Consider the following 20,385-nt stretch of genomic DNA (forward strand, 5'->3'; position numbering starts at 1 on the left):
GCTTTCCGTGGTATGGGGACAAAAATGGTATGCTATTTTGGAATGTTCCCTTCCGGCATCATTGTTTTCTATTTAGCCTTGATATTGACCAATAAACCTCATTTCGCTTCTGATTGTGGTTTAGATTCTCTCCAAGTTGGCAAAAAGAGCAAATGCTTAATTAGTAAATGAGATGCTTCACAACGTAAGTCTTGTGCATAAACAACATTGTTTTGCATAGCTCATTTCCAAACTTCGGTGCGTTTCAGAATTACTTCTCACCTATTTTGAGAAATACAATTTGCAATCCTATTATTCAGGTTTTATTTTTTTCCTCTAATGAATCTGGAAAAACAAAAATCAGTGGCGGTAATTGTGATGCATCAGAGGTCCAAGTTTAAGAAGCTGTTATAGTTGATCCTTTTGTAATGGGACAATCATTTTCTTCAGTTCTGAATTAAAATGGATAATTTGATGTGTATGGATGTGAAATGCATAACCAGTTTTACGAGTAATTACCAATACAAACAAGTTGTTTATATCTTTTGTTTTGTGTAAGCAAAATCATAATACAGGAAGTCCCCGACTTATGAACGCCCGACTTACGAACCGACCTTCGTGGTCCCCGGGCCAAGTGTGCATGTGCGGCCGGGGCCATGTGTGGCTGCGAGCCCCGGGCCAAGTACGCCTGCGCGGCCGCGAGCCCCAGGCCAAGTGCACATGTGCGGACACTGTTCCAAGTTACACACAAAATCGGGTTACGAACAGTCTCAAAAACGGAAGCCGTTCGTAACCCGGGGACTTCCTGTAACATCTAGAGTAATACACAAAAAAAAAGTGCTGGAGGAACTCAGTAGTTCAGGCAGCATCCATGGAGGGAAATAAACCGTCAATATTTTGGGCTGAGACCCTTCATCAGGACTGAAAAGGAAGAGGACAGAAGCCAGAATAAGAAGGTGGGGAGGGCGGGGGGGAGGAGGGGGTGTAGTACACGCAGGCAGGGGACAGGTGAGTTCAGGTGATAGACGAGTCCAGGTGAGAGGGGGAAGGTAGGTGGGTGGGGGAGGGGGAGAAGATGTAATAAGCTGAGAGGTGATAGGTAGAAAAAGCAAAGGGCTAAAGAAGGAGGAATCTGGTAGGAGAGGGCAGTGGACCATGGAACAAGGGATGGAGGAGCAGAAGAGGGGATGGGCAGGTCATCAAGGCGGGGGAAGGGAGCCACAGGAATAAGGAAAGACAAAGGATTGGGGGGGAAGAAGAAGAAGGGGTGGGTTTACCAGAAGTTAGAGAAATCGATGTTGAGGCCATCAGATTGGAGACTCCCAAGATGGAATATAAGGCATTGTTCCTCCAACCTGCGTCTGGCCTCAACGTGGCAGTAGAGGAGGCCATGGATAGACATGTCAGTATGGGAGTGGGATGTGGAATCATCTACCTAGTCTAGAGTGATTTCTTGGCACCACAAATGTGTTTGCAAATTTGACAATGGGAAGAAATGGTCTGAACCATTAGTCTCTACTTGTTCCTGTGGCATGTTTATCTTGTGCTCAACTCTGCTTTGACCTGAAGTAGGTTGAATGGTCCAAGACTTGTTAAAGAGAAGCCTTCTGGATATCTGTAAAATCTTTCTTTTTTGACACATCTGTGCATGCAGCAACTGTTTAACAATGGGGACAGTTTTGTTTGCATCTTGTGTGATATTTTCAGTCTTGTTACAACTTGTGGATCAGATTAGTTTATTGTCATATACACCAGGGTGCAATGAAATTCCATGCTTTTGTGAATCTCAGTGTACGTGGTAATGATAAATACAACAATAAGTACAGCGTCAAGTACAAAAACAATGGAATGTTGCAAAGTATAGTAGTGCAAACTGATGTAGTACAAAAAGGAATGCTCAAGTGACAAGAATGACCTATACATTAGTAGGTGGGAATTCCACTTTTTTCAAAGGCAGTTCAGTTGACTTCTGATGAATTGAATTTCAGAAGTGGAGTTATCACGAATTGACAATGAATTTGTAGATATTAGTATTTTAATTTGTTCATAAAACATGAATAAAATGGTCAGAGATTATCTCCTCTGTTTAAAACTGATGATATATGAAACCTGGAGAGCCTGATTCATAATGAGATGGTCACTCTTTTCACTGGAAACAAAAACTGGACAGCTCTAAGACAGACTCTCTCACCTTTCAATGTGTACATACTTGATAGATTCCAGCAGCGTGGAGCTTTTTAAATGTTTTTATAAACTCTAATATCCATTCAAAAATAGTAATATTGTCTGACTTTTATTTGTTGCCATTGAAAATTTACTGAATTATGTTCTTAATGTTGTTGGCATCTCCCAATTTTTATATCAGAACCTGGTCTGTTAAAGCCACACTCCAGAATTTAAAATGTGGTCTCACCAGATCCTGAGAATGTGTGTGATTCCACATGAATGAAAGCACTTTTTTCACATTTCTCGGCACACAAATGTGGAAGTGAGGTCAGCTGAGCTCATGTTGTGCCAACTATGCCATTGTATTATTGGATTCTTGCAAAATAAGTAGTGCTTCTTGAATGTTGACTTTATTTTTTTTGATAGTTGTTCAAAACACATGGGCACCAAAATTCCCAGGTTGGGATAAGTTCAAGTTTCTGTTCATGCCTTGTGGCTTAGGAACTTGTACATAGTTCAACTAGGGATGGGGCCATACTAGACCTTATATTTGGGAGTGGGCCTAGCCAGGTGATAGAAGTTTCAATGGGGGAGCATTTTGGGAACAGTGACCATAATTACGTGGGTTTTAAGATAGTTAAGGACAAGACCTGGGTGAAAGTGCTAAATTGAGGGAAGGCTAATTACGACTGTGCTCAGCAGGCACTGGAGAACATGGATTGGAAGTGGCTGTTTGAGGGTAAATCCACATCTGACATGTGGGAGTCTTTTAAAGGTTAGTTGATTAAAGTTCAGGACCAGCATGTTCCTGTGAGGATGGAAGAAATTATGGCAAAGTACGGGAACCTTGGATGACGAGGTATTGTAAGTTTGACCAATGAGAAAAAGGAAGGTTTAGGAAGCTGAAATCAGACAAGGCCCTTGAGGAATATAAAGGAAGCAGGAAAGAACTTAAGCAAGAAATTAGGAGGGCTAAAAGGGGCTATGAAATGTCTTTGGCATGTAGGATTAAGGAAATTCCAAGGCATTTTATGTATATTAGGAGCGAGAGGGTAGCTAGGCAAAGGGTAAGGGTAGGTCTATTCAAGGGTAAAGGTGGGTTAGGTCCTTAATGAGTGCTTCACATTGGTATTCATTAAAGAGAAGGATATGGATAATGGTGAGATTAGGGAGGGATATGTTGATATTCTAGGGTACATTGATCTTAAGGAGAGGTGTTTGATGTCTTGAAAAGCATTAAGGTGGATAAGTCTTCAGGGCCGATAAGATCTATCTGAAAATACTCAGGGAAGAGACCTCTGGGCCCTTGACAGAGATCTTTGATCGATTGGAAATTTGGGTGGAGAGATGGCAGATCTGTTTAATCTGGGCAAGTGTGAAGTGATTCATTTTGGGAGATAAATTTTAGAGGAAAGTGTAGAGTAAATGGCAGGACCCTTTGGAGCTTGGGGTGCAAGTCCATAGCTCCCTGAAAGTGACAACACAAGTGGTTTTGGTGGTAAAGTTGGTGTACAACGTACTTTCCTTCATTTGTTGGGACCCGTTGTAGCTCTACAAAGCTTTGGTTAGGCCACTACTGGAATATTGAGTACAATTTTGGTTGCCACACTATAGGATACATGGAGTGGGTGCAGAACAGGTTCACCACAATGTTGCCTGGATAGGGTTGGATTATATAAGGAGAAGTTTGACAAATTTGGATTGTTTTCTCTGGATGGTCAGAAGCTGAGAGGTGACCTGATAGAAGTATATAGAATTATAGATAGGGCAGTTTGTCAGAATCTTTTTCCCAGTGTGGAAATGTCAGTTACAAGAGAGCATAGGTTTAAGTTGAGGAGGAGAAAGTTTAAAGGAGATTTGTGAGGTAAGTATTTACACAGAGTGGTAGGTGCCTGGAATGCACTGCCAGGAAAGGTGGTAGAAGCAGATATGATAGCAACATTTAAGAGATGTAGAGGAATACAGATCATGTGCAGGCAGATGGGATTCGTTTAGGCTGGCATCATGGTCGGCACAGACATCGTGGGCCATTCCTGTATTATACTGTTCCGTGTTCTAGGGCCAGGTCCAACATGATCTGTGTGTCATCTGAAGAAGCCGTCCAAGCCATTTCCATTCAGTTTCACGTGATGAAGTGTGAAGATGATATAGCCTTTTTTAAACTTTGTCTTTCCATTTCCCTACTACTTTGCCAGGACCAACTCATCAAAGCTAAAGTACTTTTTAAGGGAAATTCCTTAAGTGGGATTGCTTGTGGTAACTTTAGGTCTCACTACAAGTTCGATGACAAGTTTTGGGAGAAAAAAAAAGAAAATCACTTGGAAAGCATTCATCTACATTCCTAGTACTCCTTAGAGAGCATTACATGTAAAAACAATTATGGAGCTGGTATCTGAAAGGTGCAAAATTGCCTTCCTAATGGAATTTACAATTTAAATAATTTCTCTGGAGAAGCAGCATGTTAATTGGTAAGTGCATGAGGAAAGCCAGACAGTCCTGGCACCATCCATCCTGGAGGATGTATTACAGCGGACGTACATTTGGAGACCTTTCACAAGATATTTCTCTCAGAGGACTATGCTGTAGTTGTGAAGTTTTGAAGAAGTTGTGTTCATTGCAGCCAAATCTGCAACCAAGATCCACAGTGCACCTTGGCTGAGAACAATCTTATCAAATTGTAAATCACAGGGTTATTCCAGGGAGCAATAGGGGACTGTTGCCAGATGCCATTGCTGTTCGTATTTTAGTCACTAATGCCAACTCATCCAAGAGCCACTCAGTTTACATAATTTTAGAATAGTTCCAGACACATCTCAGAACAAGAAACTTCCTTTTGAATATGAGTGCTACATGTGTTCCTCTTATGGTATCTTTTGCCCCAAAAATAAATCCCCCAATTACTTAAATTTAAAAGCATGTGGGCAAGTGTGAGATGATGCATTTTGGGAGATCAAGTGTAAGAGGAAAGTGTAGAATAAATGGCAGGACCCTTTGGACCTTGGGGTGCAAGTCCATAGCTCCCTGAAAGTGACAACACAAGTGGTTTAGGTGGTAAAGTAGACGTACAACCAACGTGCAGCTTTTGTTTACTCGGTCATTACTTGTATGTAATTGTCTGGGAGCTGTCCTAAGTTTACTTCGTCAGTCCTGTGTCATACATACAATTACAAGGACTATATTGTAGCGGTTAGCGTAACACTTTACAGTGCCAGCGATCCGGGTTCAATTCCGGCCACTGCCTGTAAGGAGTTTGTACGTTCTCCCTGTGTCTGCGTGGGTTTCCTCTGGATGCTCCGGTTTCCTCCCACATTCCAAAAAGCTGTACGGATTAAGAAGTTGTGGGCATGCTGTGTTGGCGCCGGAAGCGTGGCGACACTTGCGGGCTGCCCACAGAACACTCTATGCAGAAAGATGCATTTCACAGTGTGTTTTGATGTACATGTGACTAATAAAGATATCTTAAAGATATCTTATTTACAGCCCCAAGCAGACCCTGTCCCAAGTGTTCCACTGAAGCCCCCACCATCCTTGGAGAGTTTTAACATTGTTAAGAAATTTTCAAATATTGACTTCTGGTCAGTTACTAATTTTAAATCCATCATCAGTTCCCATCTGTCAGAGTCTTGCTAATTCCTACCACCCACTGAATAGAGTGTTTCCCAATTTCAGTCCCAACAAACATGCTCTGATTTTTAGTCACAAGCACCTAGTCATAGACCATCCAGTAGACAGAAATAATTTATCTCCATCTATTTTGTCACTTGCCAATAAGATCTTGTAAACTTCAATCAGATTACCCTCAGGTTTTGAAATTCCATTTTGTGCGGTGTCATGGTTTTACCCATTAGAGTCACAGAACAATACAGCACGGAAAGAGACAATTCAGCTCAATTTCTCCATGCTGACCAAAGTAACATGGTCCAGGTCACATTCTCATAAATCAATGTGGCATTCCCTCCAAGGGCAGTTTTCATCTTCACAGGCAATACTACAGGATTGAGGATGACTTGCTCCCATTTTTGTGGGTTCTGAGGTGGCTGAGCTAATATGGGAACTTAGATGCTCTAAATTGCTACACCCACTGTATAGAGTGTTTCCCAATTTCATTCCCAAAGAACATGCTCTGATTTTTAGTCACTAACTCCTAGTCATAGACAATCCAGTCAACAGACTTAATTTATCTCCATCTACTCCATTCATAGAAGGTTGAGGGGTGACCTTAGGGAAGTTTATAAAATGATGAAGGGCATCAATAGGAAAGATAATCAGAATTATCTGTGGATGTGGCAAGAGGTGTCTGATGGGATGGACAGGTAGGTATTTAGTGAGTTGCACTACTTAAGAAGGGTTTCTGTGTGCTCCTCATGCAATGCCTTGATGTTCTCAATACCATCCCAAATACAGCTTCTCTACTTTGACCTGCCATGGGTCAGAGGATCCTAGGAATCAGTGGGGATGGTTTTCACAGCACTGAAGAACCTGTGCCTGTCATGGCTATCAGAGAGTTGTTGAGCCTCCGGCACCCTCAGAACTTTCAAGCTTTGATAAGGTTACCTTCAGGCTTCCAAATTCTTGTGAATACACATTTGGTTTGACTGGTCTCATAGTGTCACCCTTAAAGCCCAGGTAGCGTTCTGGTAAATCCATGTAGTGCTCTCTCTCCAAGGCTAATATGTTCTTCCTACACTCACAGTACTTCAAAGTATCATCTACCTAGCAGTTTCTATTGCGGTCCCATCTCATATACCTCGTAGTACTCCACTCCTCTTAATGCAAGGGTCAGTATTCCATGAATCAGTGTAATTATTTTGTTGTGCTTGGACTTCCAGCTAATGTTCTTAGTAATAATAAAAAAAAATTTCTGCAGTTTGAGGATATCAAGGGCTGATATTGTGTGGTGAGCAGCAGCACACTTTCCCACTGAATGGTGGCATTTTAATAATTTATAAATTCATATTTAAAGCCTGTTTGGAACATATGAATTTTGTTAAAAATTGTGGAGAGATGCATTTTAGTTATAACATTTAATCATTTGCAGAATTTCTTGTTGGGGAAATTCAAATTGTTTTTACAGTTTTTACTTGCCTTTTTGTAGTTGGTTGCCTTTGATGTGGAAAGAATCAAAAGTGAGGAGGGAATTCCACCAAAAATGTTAAAGCACATACGAGAGCTTGCAGAACAGCTGTACAAGAATGTAAGTTTCTTTATTAGCTATTAATTTTCAAGAAACGTTATTGAGATGAATATAATGGTTGTCCATGATAAATGTACTGAATTGTAAAGTATTACCATGGCTTCGTTTTATCACAATTAAGAGTATAAGCTGGTTGGACATTTAGTAATAAAAAAGGAAACTTCCGACCTCTTAGTTTCACTATGTCATTAGAACTGAGAGTTTCTAGCTGTATTACTTGCTCTTCAGTATAGTTTTTTTTCAGAAATGACATAGAGCAGGTACGGTAGTGTAGCGGCTAGTGTAACGCTATTACAGCGCCAGCGACTCTGGTTCAATTTCGGCTGCTGTCTGTAAGGAGTTTGTACGTTCTCCCCGTGACTGCCTGGGTTTCCTCCGGGTGCTCCGGTTTCCTCCCACATTCCAAAGACGTACGGGTTAGGAAGTTGTGGGCATGCTATGTTGGTGCCAGAAGCGTGGCAACAATAGCGGGCTGACCCCAGAACACTCTACGCAAAAGATGCATTTCACTGTGTTTTGATGTACATGTGACTAATAAAGATGTCTTGTCTTATTAGCCACTGTAGTTACTTAGGTTCACTCCTGAATGATAGTAATAGAGTCCTGATCGATACAAAATATAGTTCAGGGCTCAGTTGCTATCACTCAGTTTGATATTTTCATTGTGAAATTTTGTACATTTATAGTGAATGTAAGTTGAGCACTTGTTTATCTGTGCAGATTAAATCCTAGTGCCGGAAGTATATTGCATTACAGGCTTTAAGTTGACCCTGAAGTTTGCAGGAAAGAAAAGGATTTGAGGGGAAACTGGGTGATAAGGATCCAGTACATTCGAGCAGTATTTTGAAATGCTAACCTTCCAACACTGGAGGTTGATATCCATCAAAATAATGGCATAAGATGCCAAATCATTTATTATTGCCTTGCCCAAAAGAGAAAGGTTAAATAAGACTTGAAAACTCAGTTGTTTCAGCTGAAGAAGCAACATGAATATAACATGTATGCTAGGAAAAACAATCTTGCATCTGTCCTGGAAAGACAAACCTTGTGTAGGCTCATTTTGCAAGCAGATGTAAACCCACATGCCTCCACAAAGAAGAAGAAAATGGCATTCCGGCTATCATCAACCTCTATCAGTAGCAGCAGTTGTATTACACATTCAGATATGTTAAAATGTTTCTTATCTGGATGACTAGTGAATCTTTGATATAAGGACTATGGATGTAATCTTCACAGAAGCAAGGTTTCAAAATGCCTAAAGAACTGGAAGCAGTTGAATATTTTCTTTACATCCAAATGTTACTGTTGATATTTAAATGCAATGGAATTACAGCAAAGGCCAGACTGTGGCCTTCAAGGTCAGTGTAACAGAGAGATATTTCAAAGGATGATCCCACAGTAGTTATATCTGGGTTATCAGCTCTTGAAAGCTGCAGATTAAGCATTTACTAGAGTGAAGAATGGTATTATATGATTTTCTAAAACATCATGAGGCACAGCAAGCCTTCAGAATAAGTGTGCTGCCTTCTTGAACGGCTACAGTTTTTGTGCTGACAGTACTCTTGCAGTTTATAAGAGCCAAAGCTAAAGGGACCTATTCTTAAAGCAATTCCTAAATTCTTTAATATACTCCATCAAAAGGATATTGATTCTTATTTCCCAATTTAAACATATTTCTCAGATATTGAAGTGAATAATTGAAGAACAGGTAACACAGAAATAAAACTGATTATGAAAACATAATATATTTCCCTCCCTTAATATTGAACAACTGCACTAGATTTCAGTACCAATATCAAAAAAGCCATGTTCTCTCTCTGTATTTTTTATCAGTTGGTTAAAAAGAATCTCATTTTTGCTTTTTATATAATGTAATGTTATGCAAGATGCTTCAGCAAGTAAAATTTAAAGTAAAAATGTAATCAAACAATTTTTTGTAAGAGCTATTCATTTTTGATAACTGTAAATATCAAAATGTTCTTTTGAAAGGATGTATTTTTTCTATGATGCATCTGCACTATGTCTTTGGTGGCTACCATAAATTCTGATCCCGAACTTACGGTAGCCACCAAAGAAACACCATTTCTTTCTGGCTGTTTGTAGAAACCTGTCCTGGTGTCAATTATAACATCAAGACAGGTTTCTAACTGTACATACCCAGCAACCTCACATCCATGTGTTTGCATCTCCACAACATCAGGATACCCAGGATATTATCGTCTAACCTCTACTGTAAATTATCTTGTGGATGAATTAAAATGTAAATATAACTTATTACTTCTTTTCACATCATAACCATTGTATGATCTTGTCGGGTTCTCCTAATCAGCGCCTCTTCTAATAACGTAAAGATGTAGATATTATTACACAATTCTAAAATATTGAAACAACAGAAAGCACTTATATATTTCAATATTTTTAAATCCAAATGAATTAAATCAATACAAAGTAAGTTCTGCTCACAGTTCTTTCCACAACCACTTATGAATTGGTTTCAATGGGGTCACTGGTTTTGCAGCAGATTAAGTGGCAAGATGTAATGCAAGTGTCCAGTTGAAATAATTGTAGTGCAAATAGTTTCCCTCTTGATTTAAAACAGACAAACATTTAGATCTGTGCATACAGACCAAGCTCCATTATTGAATACTTTTTTAATGTCCTTTTTTTTCCCTCCTTATCTATCCCACTAATGCACATGTATTTACTTTTCTCATATCTGTAGAATTGAATTGTTGTTTCCAGGTGTAACAGAGCATTGTGCTCCTGCCATTAGACCACTGTGTGAAGGGGAAGTTTGAATATTTATTTGAACATTCTCCACATAGTATAATTTTACTTTTTTCCCTCCATGGACAGAAGAAATTGCCTGAAGTTTCACTGTTAAAGAAACTTGTAGCATGGCACTGCCTTTTTGTTTATGTTACCTACTTCAATCCACTAAAGGCATAATGGCTAAATTAGTGCACGAGTAGCCAGAGACTTCAACCATTAACCTAGAGATGTAAGTTTGAATCCCACTGTGGATTTCAATTAAATAAATATGGGTTAATAAGCTACCGTTAGTAATCTTGATCTTGTAAATTGCACATTTTCTTCACTGATGCCCTTGAGGGAGTGAAACCTGCCACCCTTAGCTATTCTGGCTTATGTGACTGCAGAACTCTGAAGTTGCCTCCTGAAATAGAATAGCTAACCATCAGTTCATTTATGGATGGCCAATAAATGCTGGGTTTACCAGCAATGCCCACTTAGTTCAATAAAAACATAATTAAAAATATTGTAATTTATTGTTTGGAAGAATTTTTATTATTTTTCCCCATTTTTATTCCATGAAGAGTTTTTTTTTAAGTTTGCAAAGTTTCAGAAGTTGTTGATTTGGGAAGAAGGCTTTATGTAGTCAGTGAAATTGTGCTGAGCATGGGTGTCCCACCTAATCCCTATTAGATCTCGGGTTCTGATGGTATCAAGAAACAATTCAACTCCCAATCATTGTAGAGAAAGAATACAGGAAGCATTGGTTGAACAGTATTCCATGATGTATTATATTGTGGGAGTGAATTTGTCAGGATACCCCAGAGGAATTTACAAACCTGTTACACTATTGGTTTCTTCAACTTGTCATGCTATGCACAGGTGATAACTGAAGCATCATTTTAAATACCACCTTTCACAATGCTTCAACCTGTCGACTTGCGTTAAGCATTATCTTGAGTTCAGCACATTTTCACTTCACTGTACATTAAGAGAAAATCTAGATTGCTGAGCCTTTCCACCAGTAGCTTTCACAAAATGAAAAGAAAATCTAAAGCGAATACCAGTAGGAAATTGCTTAAATTTCCTTCAGTGCACCACAGGCATGGAAGAAAATCCTGCCATTTTCACTCCTGTTCCTACCCTATCCCTGCTCACTCTTTCCCCACCCCCACAGCTCCCTAACCCAAAATGAATACAAATTTTGGGATGCCCTAGGATGAAGTTTCAGATAAGGAGCTCTGCAGATGCTAGTAACTATGCACTAGTTTTGAGGGAATAGTTTACACAGATAGCTAGATCAACCTTTCGTTGCTCCTAGTATTTTGCCATTAAGAAAATATTCTAATTTGTCATTCTTGACTACTAAGTGAATGACATAGCATTTTTTTTCCACATTTAACTCATCTTGTGTAGCTCTGTGCACTTATTCAATCTGTTCTTCCTTACTCAGCGACTTCCTACTCTTTTCCACATTGTATATCCTACATTAAGATCTGCTGAAAACTCTCTTTTCTACCAACCTAGGCAGTTTTTTAAAAATAAAAATCTGAGGCATCAGCGCAGAGGGATACCTCTCCCTACATGCCATGACCAGAAAAACATATCTCCAAACAATTGCCAACCCATACCACAAGGTTACATCTTTTTTTAAATTTAATCTCATTAAATACCTTCTGGATGTCCTCTTGGTCAAAATGCATGGAAGCTCCTCTCTCCACCAAATTAGAAATCAAAAAATTAGCAAGGTTAGTCAAATATGCTGACTTCTTTATCTAATGAGCTTGAACGGAGGTAGCATTCCAAAGAGTTACGTCACCAGCATCGTAATTGTAGCTGTAAATTTGTAAAGTGCTACCTTCAGAACTGAATCATCTGGGAACGCTTCACATGTTCATCCAGGAGATACCCACTGTTTAGGAACATATTCTCTTCAGGCTTTTTGGAGGCGTGCTTATTGTGATAAATTGTAAGAAGATTTGTTCTGCTGCTTAACTCCACTAGGTGATTTCGATGAATAAATGCAATTTATAATATTGAAATTTATTTATCAAATTTTCTATTTGAAATTTATTGTAGGAAAATCCAAATCCACACATGGCATTTCAGAAAGTACCTAAACCAACTGAAGGTTCACATATGAGAGTGCATGTACTTCCATTCCCCAAGATAAATGAAGACAAAGTAGAGACTCTTCTCCAAGAAGGCCTTGCTAAGCACCTAAATTCGCCTCCTGCTGTTCGGGTTGAGAAAAAATGTATTGTGCCTGCTGGCCCACCAGTTGGTATGTATCAATATTTTGCCTAAAGAGTAGCCTTGACCTTCTGATATCATTCTTTCTTGTGATAAAAATAGTACTTGAGTACAATGGAAACCTGTTGCTGAGCTATAAAAGCATTCCTTAGGATGTGATTGTTTTTCCTTTATCTTGTTTTTTTCTGGTATTGTTTGACATAGCTGCTTATAAACAACTTAAGGGACTTCATGTTGATTCATAGAGTTCAACTGCATGGAAACAGTCCCTTGGTCAATGCACACTCGGTGGACAGTCAAGCACAAATCTTACTTTATTCTCCTCACATTCCCATCAACTCTCCCCAGATTCTCTTACTGATACACACACTGGGGCCAATTTACAGTGGCCAATTTTACTACCAACCCGCATGCCTTTGGAATATGGAAGGAAACCAGAGCACTCAGAGGAAACCCTCACTGTCTCAGGTAGAACATGCAAACTCCACACAGTAGCAGCCAAGGTTAGGATCTAAACTGGGTCATTGAAGCTGTGAGGCAGCAACTCTATCAGGTGCACCATTGTACTGCCATCAATGTACAAATAATATGCTGTTCAAGTGAGCTGTGTAAGTGTTCCTTCTGATTTTGATACTAACCTGCAGTGTATAAAACAAAGCAATTGAAAAATTACATTTCTTAGCATAAACCATTAATATTATTCAAGGGGAATATATGTTTTCCTTTTGATTTCTACCCATCAAAAGTACACAAAATAAATGTTGGTACAATTGTGGAAAATAAAACTTTTCTATTTGCACAGGTTAAATATGGTTCAGAGTTTTCTCTGTATTCGCCCAACAATGATTCCTCAGCTCAATGCCTGAAAGTGATCCCTTTCTGTAACATTGTTATATTTCTAATTTCTGCATTGTCGTTATTAGTCTCTGATATATTCATTTAGTCCTTTGTCATGGTCAGCACTTTTTTTTAATTGTGTGAACCACTGTCCCTTATTTGTAATTCCCAGAGTTAATACCAGAGGTTTTGATAACTTGTTTCCAGGGTATATTCAAACGGAGGTCCGAAATACTCGTTTTGTTTAATTTTGATTGGGAGTTTTTTTTCATAGTTTGCTTGCTTCACTGTGACTGACTGTTCCACACAGTAGCATATCCTTTGGAAAAAAAAAGTCTGGATAGTGTGATCAGCTGCTGTGGTGATGAATGCAGATTCACTTTTTAACTTTGTGTGAAAATGTCCTTCCTTTTGGCTTCGAAATTGGTCTAATTCTGTTCTGTATTTGATCATCTAACTGTGGAAGACAGGTTGCTGTTTAAAAAAACCCAGCTCCGTATACTAGCAGAAAAAGGGCTTCAAAATCAATTTTGCCTACTTCACACTATAGTGATTCTGTTCACGTTCCATTCTCTTTAGACTGCATTGAAGCCAACGTTTTGTAGTTTACAACTTTAAAGTTATAAGATCTCTGGTTAAGCCTCCTTTCCACTTCTTAAATGTTAACAATGATGTGGAGGAATATTCTATGTACTTTAATGTGCTTTTTATAAAGAAAATAAAAGTGTGAATATATGCAGCAGGCAATTAACTCTCACTCTGAGAGTACTAGACAACCATAGACAATATTAAAACGGGTCTATTTGAGTCAGAGTCATACTGAGAGAGCATAATGCATTTGTATGCACTTTATTCTGTATATAACATTTAAAGTGGCCAGTCCTGATGAAGGGTCTTGACCCAAAACATCGACTGTTTATTTCCCTCCATAAGATGCTGCCTTACCTGCTGAGTTCCTGCAGCATTTTGTGTGTATTGCTCCAGATTCCAGCATCTGCAGAATCTTTTGTGTCTCCATTGATACAAAGTTTATAAAGTGCCTAGGAAATCTAATCATTTTTTAAAAAAATCTGGATCACACTGGTCTGAACTAATTCTCCTGAGAAACTTTTCTTAGAGGGGTCTCCTAAAACCTCCCTATAATGTACTCGGAATTCAGTTTGGGATCCCTTGCAGCAGTTAAAATGGCATCTATGCATAACTTTGCACCTTTGTGAAAGTCTTGGCTTAACTCTCTTTAAATTAAAGTAAATCAAATGCTAAATTTGATTTTATTGTTTCACATTTCTAGTCTCAATAATGGATAGAATGGGATCCATTTTTAACAGTGCACGCAGGCTGGAGGTTGTCCGAAACTGCATCTCCTACATTTTTGAAAATAAAGTACTAGAGACAGAAAAGGTAAGTTTGTTCTTGCTGGAATTGATGAATTTATAATATTGATGCATATTATTTAAAATATGAATCATACAAGTGTGCATGGAGTTCTGTTGAAGCTTTATCTTGATATCCAGCATTCATATTTGATAGGTTGAATGTTCCAACTATGGAATCATTATTTCATTGGTAAATATTTCAGCTTGTTTTAACTCAACAAACATAAATAGTTTGCAATTAATTTGGAACATTATCTTCTGTTCCTTTCATCCTGTATGCTTATGCCCAGTGTAGTCTATTTAACTCTGTGCATAATCAATATTTATAATGGTCATGTTCGACTTGGTCTTATTTGCAGAAGAACAACAGTCCTGTCATGTGGGCTGAAGTATCTTCTGTCAAGTTCAGCGTTATATCATGTTGTGGATTAATAGAAGAAAAATAACTGTTCTCTTAGTTTCTTGCACAAATCTCAATTATGTGCCGTATTACTGCATGCTTTCCTCTAGAAATTAGTGCACAGTTTGGTTTGACACTTAAAGAATTTTCCATCTCAATGTCCCAATAAAATAATATTGCGTAATTACGGAGCTTGTTCCAGGTTTAAAACAAAATGACATGTTTTCCTTCCTGTTATATCTTCCTGTTAAAATGCACTGAGATAGTGTTCTGTTGAGGGAGAAACATTAAGGCAATGCCCCATCTGCTTTTTTAAGTGGAAGGCGCAAAAAAACTGCAGAGAATTTTTGGTGTCTTGGGTAAAATTTATTTGGTAACATACTCATGTTTGTTGTCTGTATAAACTTACTGTGCATACTTTAGCTGCCAAGCCAAACTACATGAAAATAATTTATTGTCTATGAAGCTTTGGAATGTTCTGAGGAGTGTTTTATAAATGCAAATGCTATCTATAATGAATATGGTTTCAAAAAAAATGTTTGCTAATTTGGAAATCTGAATAAAGTCCATATCCTAGCAAATTTGACGTGAATCCGCAAATAAGGAAGTTTGCTAATTAAACTTAAATAGATTCTAAATGCTATTCAGTTGGAATGCGATAGGCAAAACTCCATTCACAAAATTAGGTTTGCATAAGTTGGCTTATCTCAGATACAACTGCAATGAAATGAATTTTCATCATTGTGTCTTCTGCATTCAGTCTTGCACTGGACCTTTGTGTATTGAAAGAACCACTGGTGGATGATGCTGACTCATTATGAAGGGGAGTTTTTTTTACCTGTCAGGAAGCAAGGGAAAAGCTAAGGATGAGAAACAGACACATACCCTATCATAGTTCATGCCTTTTGCACCCTGATGCTACCATCTATCATCACTTTGTCTCCTTGAGGATCTGATATCCATTGGTGTTAACACTTGTTTATCAACTTAGCTCAGCTGGTAGTATTCTGCAGTTGAGGAAACAAGACCATTAATGATATAATCAATATAAACAGTGATTATATATAAAGTGCATTGAGATGTATATTAGATGTGACAGCTGGATGGTTTCTTTTTATTCATTTTTCGGAACCTGTGCTTTGTGGTCATGGTCACCATTTATTGCCAATCCCTAATTGCCATTTGAGGAAGTGGGTGATAAGCCACATTCTTGAACCACAGCAGTCCTTCTGACGAATGAATCCAAAATGATGTTGAGTAGATTTAGTATTGTTGGACTTCCAGGATTTAAGCCAAGTGACAATGAAAGAACAATAATATGTTTCCAAGTCAGATGGTATTGGTGGTGGTGTTCTCATGCCCCTTGCTGTTAATGGTGATAAAGGTTGGGGATTTTGAAGGTGACATGAAGGAGAAACGTAAGCTGATAATTGCGCTGCATTTCATAGAATATACATAGTGCAACTACTGTATTGGTGTTGGAGGGAATGAATGCTGAGGATTTTGGATGGGATACCAATCAAGTAGGATGCTTTTATGTGGAGCTAGTATGTTATTGGAGCTGCACTTATGCAAGTAAGTGGAGAGTATTTCATTGCACTCTGACTTGTACCTTGTAGGTAATGGAAAAGCTTTGGGATAGCAGGAGGTGAGTCACCCACTGCAGAAGATTCAGCCTCTGTTCTTTATGTGCCTGGTCCAGATCAGTTTCTGTTCATGATGACCCCCAATATGTTGACGGCAGATGGCTCACTGATAGTAATGACGTTGAATCGCAAAGGTATACGGTTTGACTCTGTTGCCTTGGAGGTGGTCATTTACTGCTACCTTTGTGGTGCAAATATTTTTAGCCCATGCCTGAATGATGGCTGCATCTTGCTGCGTGCAGGCGTGGACTGCTTCATTTAGTGAGGAGTTGTGAATAAAATTGAATCTTGCACGATTATTAGCAAACATCCTTACTTCTGACTTTATAATGAAAGGAAGGTCATTGATGAAGCAGCTGAAGATGATTGGGCTTCGGACATTTCCCTGAGGAATTCTGGCAGTGATGTCCTGTGATTGGGTGGATTAACCTCGAGTAACCACAAACATTTTGCTTTGTGCATTTCAATGCACAATTTCAAGTTCAGTAACTCTAATGTGGTCCATTAGCATAATTTCTGGGCGTTGTGAAACACATTTTAAAAAAAACAACTGAAGCAGTTGATGAAGGATTTGCAAACCAGCAACACTGACAGAAATAGTGCTCCTTTTTAATCTGGTGTATTGTTGAAATATTTTTGTTTTGGTTCCTTACTGCTTGAGAAAGTTGGTGAAGTTTTTAATGATATTTATAACTCTTCATTTTCCAAATCATAGTTGCCGCCTTGGAATTTCAAAGAGGTAACACTGATCTGAATTTTGTGCTAGGAATCAAAAGTCAACAATTTTAAGGACCGATTAGAATACAAGGCACTTGGATAGGTATGTGGTTCAGAAAGGTTTACAGGGATATAGACTAAATGGGACTAGCATAGATGAAAATCTTAGTTGGAATGGACCAGTTGGGCGGGAAGGGCCTGTTTCCTTGTTGTATGACTCTAATAGCTTAACACAGTTAAATACTGAAATCTGAAAGTTGTTGTGATTAGCTATACCAGTATATTGCCGATAAACTGAGCATTGAAATGCCAGATGAGCGTGAAATATCTCCCCACTAAATGCCAACTAAATATATCAGGAAAATTTTGTGCTTGTCCATTTAAGGTTAACTGAAATTTTGACGGGTGTATAAATTTTAATTGTTATCAACAATCTTTCTGACACTGAAAATTTACATTGGGAGGTATGGAGTTTAATTCTTTAGAAAGTTAATTATGTTTAAACAATTTTTAAATTATATTTTTCTTACTTTTCCTTTCCAAATCTTTTACTCCTTTCTAAGTTCCATCTTTTATTTACTGTAGGAATACCTAAGTAATGAGAATCTGATAATGTGAAAGTGTGGCGATTCATCGTCCGCGCAGGCAAACCGGCTCAGTGGTTGGGGCGCGCATCATCAGAGCGGCGGGCCCAAGATGGCGCTGGGCCTTTGTCTTCCCCGAGCGATGGGGGAGAACCCGTGCGTGTGAAAAGATTTTGATGACGTAGCACATACGTCATTTCAGTTTTCGAAAGGCGGGAACTGCGCGGCTTAAAAGGCCCGCGCAAGGCGGGTAAATAAATCAGTCTTGTTCCACAGCTTGCAGACTTGTGTCTTTATTCTCGCATCGCGGTAGCAGCCGCTACATTGGTGACCCCGACGGTCCAAGTGGATTTTGGACCCACACAATGAATGACAACGCAGCAGCCAACGCAGTGGCACTCAAGCTGCCCACCTTTTGGACGCTTTGGCTCCGCGTGTGGTTCGACCAGGCCAAAGCCCAGTTCCAACTTCGACAGATCACCTCCGACTCCACACAGTACTACCATGTGGTGAGCTCCCTGAACCAGGAGACAGCCGTCCAGGTCGGAGACTTCATCCAGTCTCCTCTGGAGGAAGGCAAGTACCCGGCTTTCAAGGCCCTTCTCATTTGGACCTTCGGCCTCTCCTGTCGTGAGCGCGCCGCCCGCCTGCTTCATCTCAAGGGCCTGGGGGACAGATCTCCATCGGCTCTAATGAACGAGATGCTGGCCTTGGCTGAGGGACACAAGCCCTGCCTGATGTTCAAGCAGGCCTTCCTCGAACAGCTGCCCAATGACATTCACCTGCTGTTGGCTGATGCCGACTTCAGCAACCCGCGTGAGGTCGCTGCCCGGGCAGATGTCCTGTGGAAGGCCAAACATGAGAGCAGTTCGTCCGTTGGCCAAATCACCAGACCGCGTGCCCAACCCCTACCTAAACCAGTCCCAGCAGCCGAGCGACCACACCCCAGACAGACGACAACACTGACGACCAGCTGTGTTTCTACCATCAGAGGTGGGGCGAGGAGGCCCGTCGATGCCGCCCACCCTGCAAGTTTCAGGGAAACGCCAGGGCCAGCCGCCACTGATGGCTACGGCGGCTGGCCACCAACACAGCCTCCTATTCGTTTGGGACAAGCAGTCCGGGCATCGTTTCCTTGTCGATACTGGAGCAGAGGTCAGTGTTTTACTCCCAATTGGCCGTGACACTTGTAGCAGGCAACAGGGACCCGCCCTCAAAGCTGCAAACGGCACAATGACATGGACATTTGGTACCTGTACAGTCCAATTACAATTCGACGACAGCCGTTTTACCTGGAACTTTACCCTTGCTGGCGTCGCCCAGCCACTCCTGGGAGCCGACCCTGCGGGCCCACAGCCTGTTAGTTGACCTGCGAGGGAAATGGCTAGTGCACTCCAGAACCGTCCAAACTTACTCTCTGGGAGAAGCTAGCCTACCAGCCCCGCGCCTGGACTTCGTTTCCCTGTCTGGCAACGAGTTCACCAAGCTCCTAGCTGAGTTCCCATTGGTTCTGGCACCTCAGTTCACGAGTTCGATGCCCAAGCACGGGGTGCGGCACCACATCACTATGACAGGGCCACCCCTTCACGCCCAAGCACGACGACTACCTCCAGACAAGCTCCGCCTGGCGAAGGAGGAGTTCCGCCGCATGGAGGAGCTGGGGATCGTTCGCAGGTCAGACAGTCCCTGGGCCTCCCCCCTGCACATGGTCCCCAAAGGCACCAGCAGGTGGAGGCCCTGCGGTGACTACCGCAGGCTGAACGACGCCACCACCCCAGACCGCTACCCCATCCCTCTTATCCAGGACTTCGCGGCAAACCTACACGGGGCCCACATCTTCTCCAAGGTGGACCTTGTCCGGGGATACCACCAAATCCCGGTCCACCCTGACGATGTCCCCAAAATTGCGCTCATCACTCCGTTCGGCCTCTTTGAATTCCTTCGAATGCCATTCGGCCTTAAGAACGCCGCGCAGACCTTCCAGCGGCTGATGGACATGGTAGGCCGCGACCTGGACTTCATGTTCATTTATTTAGATGACATCCTCATCGCCAGCCGTGACCGACAAGAACACCTTTCCCACCTCTGCCGACTGTACTTCTGCCTCAGTGATTTCGGCCTCACTATCAACCCGGCCAAGTGCCAATTCGGACTCGACTCTATCGATTTCCTCGGCCACGGAATCACCAGCGAGGGAGCAACACCCCTGCCTGCCAAGGTAGACGCTATCCGCCATTTTGCCCGTCCCAACACGGTCAAAGGCCTGCAGGAGTTCGTTGGGATGGTCAACTTTTACCATCATTTCATCCCTGCAGCAGCCCATATCATGTGCCCTTTGTTCACGCTGATGTCTGGCAAGGGCAAGGACATCCCCTGGGACGACAAGGCCGCAGCTGCCTTTGTTAAGGCCAAAGAAACCCTAGCAGATGCCGCGATGCTGGTACATCCCAGGACAGATGTCCCAACCGCCCTCACGGTGGAC

At 40.9% G+C, this 20,385-nt stretch overlaps 1 protein-coding gene across 4 annotated transcripts in view; it reads left to right on the forward strand.

The window, feature by feature from the left end:
* sbf2 (SET binding factor 2) overlaps positions 1–20,385 on the forward strand; it is a 406,613-nt gene that overhangs the window by 220,503 nt on the left and 165,725 nt on the right. For all 4 annotated transcript variants that reach the window (XM_052028866.1, XM_052028868.1, XM_052028865.1 and 1 more), the window contains exons 13-15: positions 7,241–7,339; positions 12,170–12,374; positions 14,472–14,581. In XM_052028866.1, coding sequence (XP_051884826.1) covers positions 7,241–7,339; positions 12,170–12,374; positions 14,472–14,581 — 414 coding nt within the window. The remainder of the gene's footprint in view (positions 1–7,240; positions 7,340–12,169; positions 12,375–14,471; positions 14,582–20,385) is intronic.

The sequence above is a fragment of the Pristis pectinata genome, chromosome 14, assembly GCF_009764475.1.
Source record: "Pristis pectinata isolate sPriPec2 chromosome 14, sPriPec2.1.pri, whole genome shotgun sequence".
Taxonomy (NCBI): domain Eukaryota; kingdom Metazoa; phylum Chordata; class Chondrichthyes; order Rhinopristiformes; family Pristidae; genus Pristis; species Pristis pectinata.